We start from the raw sequence: 9569 nt of genomic DNA on the forward strand, positions 1-9569 counted from the left end.
TTGTACGATACAGAAAATGTTGACTTTGTGGTTGTGGGTGGAATCTAGCGGAAAGGCGCTACGGAGGGTAATGCATATGGCTCAGTACATCACTGGGGCCGAGCTCCCTGCCATCCAGGACCTTTATACCAGGTGGTGTCAGAGGAAGGCCCTAAAAATGGTCAGACTCCAGCCACCCAAGTCATAGACTGTTCTCTCTGCTACCGCATGGCAAGCGGTACCGATGCACCGAGTCTGGAACTAGCAGGACCCTGAACAGCTTCTACCCCCAAGACATAAGACTGCTAAATACTTAAGCAAATACAGTGGCTTGCGAAAGTATTCACCACCCTTGGCATTTTTCCTATTTTGTTGCCTTACAACCTGGGGTTTGTATCATTTGATTTACACAACATGCCTACCACTTTGAAGATGCAAAATATTTTTTATTGTGAAACAAACAAGATATAAGACAAAAAAACAGACAACTTGAGCGTGCATAACTATTCACCCCTCCCCCATTCTTCAAGGCAAAACTGCTCCAGCTCCTTCAAGTTGGATGGATTCCGCTGGTGTACAGCAATCTTTAAGTCATACAACATATTCTCAATTGGATTGAGGTCTGGGCTTTGACTAGGCCATTCCAATACATTTAAAGGTTTCCCATTAAACCACTTTAGTGTTGCTTTAGCAGTATGCTTAGGGTCATTGTCCTGCTGGAAGGTGAACCTCCGTCCCAGTCTCAAATCTCTGAAAGACTGAAAGAGGTTTCCCTCAAGAATTTCCCTGTATTTAGCGCTATCCATCATTCCTTCCATTCTGACCAGTTTCCCAGTCCCTGCCGATTAAAAACATCCCCACCGCATGATGCTGCCACCACCATGCTTCACTGTGGGGATGGTGTTCTCGGGGTGATGAGAGGTGTTGGGTTTGCGCCAGACATAGCATTTTCCTTGATGGCCAAAAAGCTACATTTTAGTCTCATCTGACCAGAGTACCTTCTTCCATATGTTTGGGGAGTCTCCCACATGCCTTTTGGCGAACACCAAACGTGTTTGCTTATTTTTTTCTTTAAGCAATGGCTTTTTTCTGGCCACTCTTCCGTAAAGCCCAGCTCTGTGGAGTGTATGGCTTAAAGTGGTCCTATGGACAGATACTCCAATCTCCGCTGTGGAGCTTTGCAGCTCCTTCAGGGTTATCTTTGGTCTCTTTGTTGCCTCTCTGATTAATGCCCTCCTTGCCTGGTCCGTGAGTTTTGGTGGGCGGCCCTCTCTTGGCAGGTTTGTTGTGGTGCCATAGTCTTTCAATTTTCTATTAATGGATTTAATGGTGCTCCGTGGGATGTTCAACGTTTCTGATATTTTTTAATAACCCAACACTGATCTGTGCTTCTCCACAACTTTGTCCCTGACCTGTTTGGAGAGCTTCTTGGTCTTCATGGTGTCGCTTGCTTGTTGGTGCCCCTTGCTTAGTGGTGTATACTGAGATCATGTGACAGATCATGTGACACTTAGATTGCACACAGGTGGACTTTATTTAACTAATTATGTGACTTCTGAAGGTAATTGGTTGCACCAGATCTCATTTAGGGCTTCATAGCAAAGGGGGTGAATACATATGCACCCACCACTTTTCCGTGATTATTTTTTAGAATTTTTTGAAACAAGTTATTTTTTTCATTTCACTTCACCAATTTGGACTATTTTGTGTATGTCTATTATATGAAATGCAAATAAAAATCCATTTAAATTACAGGTTGCAATGCAAACAAAATGTATACTTTTTCAAGGCACTGTAGGTACCCAGACTATCTGCATTGACCCTTTTTGCACTCTTTTGACTCATCACATACGCTGCTGCTACTGTTTATTATATATCCTGTTGCCTAGACACTTTACTCCATACCTACAGTATCAATCAATCAATCAATCAATCCAATTTTATTTATAAAGCCCTTTTTACATCAGTAGATGTCACAAAGTGCTATACAGAAACCCAGCCTAAAACCCCAAACAGCAAGCAATGCAGAAAAAACTCCCTAGAAAGGCAGAAACCTAGGAAGAAACCTAGAGAGGAACCAGGCTCTGAGGGGTGGCCAGTCCCCTTCTGGCTGTGCCGGGTGGAGATTATAACAGTACATGGCCATTAAGGCCAGATTTTTCTCCAAGATGTTCAAATGTTCATAGATGTCCAGCAGGGTCAAATAATAATCACAGTAGTTGTAGGGGTTGCAACAGGTCAGTACATCAGGAGTGAATGTCACTTGGCTTTTCATAGCCGGGCATTTAGAGGTTGAAATAGCAGGTGCGGTAGAGAGAGAGAGTTGAAAACAGCAGGTCTGGGACAAGGTAGCACGTCCGGTGAACAGGTCAGGGTTCCATAGCCGCAGGCAGAAGAGTGGAAACTGGAGCAGCAGCACGACCAGGTGGACTGGGGACAGCAAGGAGTCATCAGGCCAGGTAGTCCTGAGGCATGGTCCTAGGGCTCATGTCCTCCGGGATGGGAGGGAGAGAGGGAGAGAGAGAGAATTAGAGGGAGTATACTTAAATTCACACAGGACACCGGATAAGACAGGAGAATAACACCAGATATAACAGACTGACCCTAGCCCCCGGCACATAGACTATTGCAGCATAGATGACCATACTGTATCTACCTCAATTACCTCGTACCCCTGCACATCGACTCAGTACTGGTACCCTGTGTATATAGCCAAATTATCGTTACCCATTGTGTATTTATTCCTTGTGTCATTTTTTTCTAAAATGTTTCTATTTTTCTCTCTGCATTGTTGGGAAGGGCCCGTAAGTAAGCATTTCACTGTTAGTCTACACCTGTTGTTTACGAAGCATGTGACTAATTAAATGTGATTACATTTTGATTTCATTTGAATTATAGCTTCACGTCCACATCCTGGTTCAACCCTAACCCTCAACCACAACCCTAGCTTCATGTCCACACCCAGGCTCAACTGAAAGATAATCTGCTTATCCAACTAGAAAAAAATAAGTTCACCCAACTAAAAAAAACACATAAGTTCAACCCACTCCAAAAATAATAAGTTTACCTAGCTAAAAAATATGTTAAGCTTGCAAAAAATGTTTACCCAACCCAGTTCAACAAAAAAATTATACATTTAGTGCGACTTGAGTCCCCACCTTTGCTTTTAGACATTTTGAAACTCTAATACACACCAATGTGATAACTGCAGGTTCCAGATGGACCTGTCCTGTGGCAGCAGTACTAAACCTCGTGCAGACATTGCCTTCCACTTCAACCCCCGTTTTAAGGGCTCCCTGTGCGTCGTGTGTAACTCCCTGGTGCAGGAGAGTTGGGGCAGGGAGGAGACCCTTCAGCAGCTGCCCTACAGACAGGGAGCAGCCTTCGAGACGATAATCCTGGTCCATGATGACGTCTTTAAGGCAAGTGGACCAATGGGAGTTAATTGACTTACCATACATACCCATGTTTAAGGTGACCTAACCAGTTAAAACTGGGAGCAAAGTCTTCTTCAATTAGGCCACGAACAAGAAAAACTCCCTATCCTACATTTGCTTGCACATTCACTACTATTGAGTCACAAGAAGCTAGTAGACTCATGCAAAAGTCAAGCAAATACAGTATAATGGATTTATATGATGTTGTGTGAATGCTGTTCTCCTTTGTACCTGCAGGTGGCAGTAAATGGTTCTCATTTGTTAGAATACAAGCACAGAATCCCACTGGACAGGATTGACACACTATCTATATCTGGGAAAGTTAAGGTGCACGCCATTGGCTTCATACCAAACTCAGTACGTACCACCCCATTACTCTACTATATGTCCATACTAGAATAAATCATGTTTTCAGCTCGCTCTATAATGACTGTCTTTATTATTATTTTCTCCTGTAGGCAATATATTCATTATCAGGTGAATCAGGTGACCTGGTGAGTTGTGTTATATTTTCCATAAACTATAAAGGATAAATCTATGTAAGGCAACATGACCAATTGCATCAATATGTTGAATAGTTTACAGACATGGCCTAAATCTGATGCATTTCCAGAGTCTCCCTTACAAAGGCAGTCTACTGAAAGGGGTGAGTCCAGGACAGCACATCACAATCAAGGGACAGGTCAACATGTACCCACACAGGTAAGCAATGGGACACTACTCAGTATTTAAAGCATGTTTAAAAAAAAAAAATAGACAGTGTACCTTTGAGGTGGTGTGTAAGGTCAGGACTGGGACTGCCCAGTGCCCACTATCAATAACATACTGTAGAATAGCCTGCATCATTGTTGTCTGATGAACCTCCTGTCTGGCAGCTTCACTGTGAACCTCCGCAACAGCAGCACTGAGAACATCGCTCTGCACCTGAACCCCCGGATGAAGTCGGCCATGGTCATCAGGAACTCCTACCTGAGTGAGTCCTGGGGACCAGAGGAGAGGGAGCTTCCCCTCTTCCCATTCTCGCCTGGGGAGTACTTTGAGGTATGCTGCCTCTTAATATACAGTAGACGTACACTACCAGTCAAAAGTTTGGACACACCTACTCATTCAAGGCTTTTTCTTTATTTTTACATTGTAGAATAATAGTGAAGACATCAAAACGATGAATTAACACATGTAGTAACCACAAAAGTGTCAAACAAATCAAAATATATTTTATATTTGAGATTCTTCAAATAGACACCCTTTGCCTTGATGACAGCTTTGCACACTCTTGGAATTCTCTCAAGCAGATTCATGAGGTCACCTGGAATGCATTTCAATTAACAGGTGTGCCTTCTTAAAAGTTCATTTGTGGAATTTATTTCCTTCTTAATGCGTTTGAGACAATCAGTTGTGTTGTGACAAGGTAGGGGGGTATACAGAAGATAGCCCTATTTGGTAAAATACCAAATCCATATTATGGTAAGAACATCTCAAATAAGCAAAGAGAAACGACAGTCCATCATTACTTTAAGACAAGGTCAGTCATCACAGAAAATTTCAAGAACTTTGAAAGTTTCTTCAAGTGCAGTCGCAAAAACCATCAAGCACTATGATGAAACTGGCTCTCATGGGGACCGCCACAGGAATGGAAGACCCAGAGTTACCTCTGCTGCAGAGGATAAGTACATTAGAGTTACCAGCCTCAGAAATTGCAGCCCAAATAAATGCTTTACAGAGTTCAAGTCACAGACACATCTCAACATCAACTGTTCAGAGGGGACTGTGTGAATCAGGCCTTCATGGTCGAATTGCAGCAAAGAAACCACTACTAAAAGACAGCAGTAAGAAGAAGAGACCTGCTTGGGCCTAGAAACACGAGCAATGGACATTAGACAGGTGGAAATTTGTCCTTTGGTCTGGAGTCTTTGTGAGACGCGGTGTGGGTGAATGGATGATCTCCGCACGTGTAGTTCCCACCGTAAAGCATGGAGGAGGAGGTGGTATGGTGTGGGGGTGCTTTGCTGGTGACACTGTCTTTGATTTATTTAGAATTCAAGGCACACTTAACCAGCATGGCTACCACAGCATTCTGCAGCGATACGCCATCCCATCTGGTTTGGGCTTAGTGGGACTATCATTTGTTTTTCAACAGGACAATGACCCAACACACCTCCAGGCCGTTTTACGGCCCTCTAACCAATTGTGCTATTATGGGTGTTTTTTCGCGTTATTTGTAATTTATTCTGTACATAATGTTTCTGCCACCGTCTCTTATGACCAAAAAGAGCTTCTGGATATCAGCACAGCGATTACTCACCTCGTATTGGACGAAGATTTTTTCTTCAACGAATCGGACGCGAAGGATATTCTACAGACACCCGACTAGGTCCAAATCCCTGTCATTGGCATGAGAAAGAGACGGAGATATGGACGTAGGTCGGGGTGCCTTGTAAGGAGCTGACGGCGAGCGATTAATCTGCCTCTTCCATCAATCCTATTAGCCAACGTACAATCATTTGAAAACAAAATGGATGACCTAAGATCAAGGATATCCTACCAACGGGACATTAAAAACTGTAATATCTTATGTTTCACCGAGTTGTGGCTGAACGGCAACATGGATAACATACAGCTGGTGGGATAGACACTACATCGGCAGGATAGAACGGCTGACTCTGGTAAGACAAGGGGTGGCGGTCTGTGTATATTTGTAAACAACAGCTGGTGCATAAAATCTAATACTAAGGAAGTCTCGAGGTTTTGCTCGCCTGAGGTAGAGTATCTCATGATAAGCTGTAGACCACACTATTTACCAAGAGTGTTTTCTACTATATTTTTCGTAGCTGTCTACTTACTACCACAAACCGATGCTGGCACTAAGATTGCAATCAATGAGCTGTATAAGGCCATAAGCAAACAGGAAACGCTCATCCAGAGGCAGTGCTCCTAGTGGCCGGGGACTTTAATGCAGGGAAACTTAATCCGTTCTACCTAATTTCTACCAGCATGTTAAACGTGTAACCAGAGGGAAAAAAACTCTAGACCACCTTTACTCCACACACGGAGACACGTACAAAGCTCTCCCTCGCCCTCCATTTGGCAAATCTGACCATAATTCTATCCTCCTGATTCCTGCTTATAAGTAAAAACTAAAGCAGGAAGCACCAGTGACTCGGTTAATAAGGAAGTGGTCAGATGACGCAGATGCTAAGCTACAGGACTATTTTGCTAGCACAGATTGAAATGTGTTCAGGGATTCTTCCGATGGCTTTGAGGAGTACACCACATCAGTCACTGGCTTCATCAATAAGTGCATCAATGACGTCATCCCCACAGTGACCGTACGTACATATCCCAACCAGAAGCCATGGATTACAGGCAACATCCGCACTGAGCTAAAGGGTAGAGCTGCCGCTTTCAAGGAGCGGGACTCTAACCCAGAAATTAAAAGAAATCCCGCTATGCCCTCCGACGAACCATCAAAGAGGCAAATAGTCAATACAAGACTAAGATTGAATCGTACTACACCGGCTCTGACGCTCGTCAGATGTGGCAGGGCTTCAAAGGGAAGCACAGCCGCGAGCTGCCCAGTGGCACGAGCCAACAAGACGAGCTAAATCACTTCTATGCTCGCTTCGAGGCAAGCAACACTGAAGCATGCATGAGAGCATCAGCTGTTCCGGATGACTATGTAATCACGCTCTCCGTAGCCAATGTGAGTAAGACTTTTAAGCAGGTCAACATTCACAGACGGATTACCAGGACGTGTACTCCGAGGATGCGCTGACGAACTGGCAAGTGTCTCACTGACATTTCCAACATGTCCCTGACTGAGTCTGTAATACCAACATGTTTCAAGCAGACCACCATAATTCCTGTGCCCAAGAACACTAAGATAACCTGCCTAAATGACTACCGACCCGTAGCACTCATTTCTGTAGCCATGAAGTGCTTTGAAAGGCTGGTCATGGCTCACATTAACACCATTATCCCAGAAACCCTGGACCCACTCCAATTTGCATACCACCCCAACAGATCCACAGATGATGCAATCTCTACTGCACTCCACACTGCCCTTTCCCACCTGGACAAGAGGAACACCTACGTGAGAATGCTATTCATTGACTACAGCTCAGCGTTCAACACCATAGTGCCCTCAAAGCTAATCACTAAGCTAAGGACCCTGGGACTAAACACCTCCCTCTGCAACTGGATCCTGGACATCCTGACGAGCCGCCCCCAGGTCGTAAGGGTAGGTAACAACACATCTGCCACGCTGATCCTCAACATGGGGGCCCCTCAGGGGTGTGTGCTCAGTCCCCTCCTGTACTTCCTGTTCACCCATGACTACATGGCCAGGCACGACTCCAACACCATCATTAAGTTTGCCGACGACACAACAGTGAAGGCCTGATCACCGAAAACGACGAGACAGCCTATAGGGAGGAGGTCAGAGACCTGGCCGTGTGGTGCCAGGATAACAACCTCTCCCTCAACGTGATCAAGACAAAGGAGATGATTGTGGACTACAGGAAAAAAAAGAGGTCTGAGCACGCCCCCATTCTCATCGACGGGCTGTAGTGGAACAGGTTGAGAGCTTCAAGTTCCTTGGTGTCCACATCACCAACAAACTATCATGGTCCAAACACACCAAGACATTCGTGAAGAGGGCACGACAAAGCCTATTCCCCCTCAGACTGAAAAGATTTGGCATGGGTCCTCAGATCCTCAAAAAGTTATACAGCTGCACCATCGAGAGCATCCTGACTGGTTGCATCACCGCCTGGTATGGCAACTGCTCGGCATTCCGACCGCAAGGCACTAGAGAGTAGTGCGTACAGCCCAGTACATCACTGGGGCCAAGCTTCCTGCCATCCAGGACCTCTATACCAGGCGGTGTCAGAGGAAGGCCCTAAAAATTGTCAACGACTCCAGCCACCCTAGTCATAGACTGTTCTCTCTGCTACCGCACGGCAAGCCGTACCGGAGCGCCAAGTTTAGGTCCAAAAGGCTTCTACCCCCAAGCCATAAGACTCCTGAACAGCTAATCATGGCTACCCGGACTATTTGCATTGCCCCCGCACATTGACTCTGTACTGGTACCCCCTGTATATAGCCTCCTTACTGTTATTTTATTTTACTGCTGCTCTTTAATTTTTTTACTATTTTTTACTTAACACATTTTTTTCTTAAAACTGCATTGTTGGTTAAGCATTCACCTGTTGTATTCGGCACATGTGGCAAATATAATTTGATTTGATTTGATAAGGGCTATTTTACCAATAAGGATAGTGATGGAGTGCTGCATCAGATGACCTGGCCTCCACAATCCCCCGACCTCAACCCAATTGAGATGGTTTGGGATGAGTCGGACGGCAGAGTGAAGGAAAAGCAGCAAACAAGTGCTCAGCATATGTGGGAACTCCTTCAAGACTGTTGGAAAAGCATTCCAGGTGATGCTGGTTGAGAGAATGCCAAGAGTGTGCAAAGCTGTCATCAAGGCAAAGGGTGGCTACAAAGGGTGGCTATTTGAAGAATCTCAAATATAAAATATATTTTGATTTGTTTAACACTTTTTTGGTTATTACAATGTAGAAAATAGTGAAAATAAAGAAAAACCATTGAATGAGTAGGTCTGTCCAAACTTTTGACTGGTACTGCATTTTTTTTACTTTGTTCAGATGGTTGTTGTTTCTAAATAAGCCCATTTATCAGTTCTCACCTGCACGTTACCTGTATTATTGGAACTCTCACTAGTCTTTTTCACTACAAGTACTCTCTCTGCCCCAGATGCTTATCCTCTGCCAGCCCCACCAGTTCAAGCTGGCGGTGAATGGCTCTCACCTGCTGGACTACAGACACCGGGTGCAGGACCTGAGCACCATCAACCAACTGGAGATCATGGGAGACCTGGAGCTGATGGACGTCAAGCTGTGGTGACCCAGGACAATGAGGCTACGCTAAGCCCCATTCTGGACGACAGGCCCGGTTACAACAACAACAACAACCCCCCCCCCAATGTCTGCGCCATGAGGACTGTTTACAACTAAGGTAGCCTCTGATCTTTTTGAGTGGATCCACAGGACTTGACAGTCAGTATACTTGTATGCATTATCGGGTGCAATGTGTAAGGGAATCTGGAATAATGTCTAAAATATTAGAGTATTA

The 9569-nt window shown here is 44.7% G+C and overlaps 1 protein-coding gene across 1 annotated transcript; it reads left to right on the forward strand.

Moving 5' to 3' along the window:
• Nucleotides 1–1911: 1911 nt before the first annotated feature.
• LOC311103051 (galectin-8-like) lies at nt 1912–9361 on the forward strand. The gene is made up of 6 exons (XM_084144564.1): nt 1912–3401; nt 3654–3773; nt 3875–3910; nt 4030–4118; nt 4292–4457; nt 9192–9361. Exons 1-6 carry the CDS (start codon nt 3198–3200, stop codon nt 9339–9341), a joined length of 765 nt encoding a protein of 254 aa, XP_084000690.1. The 5' UTR covers nt 1912–3197; the 3' UTR covers nt 9342–9361.
• The last annotated feature ends 208 nt before the right edge of the window (nt 9362–9569 follow it).

The sequence above is a fragment of the Coregonus lavaretus genome (assembly GCF_964263955.1).
Source record: "Coregonus lavaretus genome assembly, chromosome: 27".
NCBI lineage: Eukaryota > Metazoa > Chordata > Actinopteri > Salmoniformes > Salmonidae > Coregonus > Coregonus lavaretus.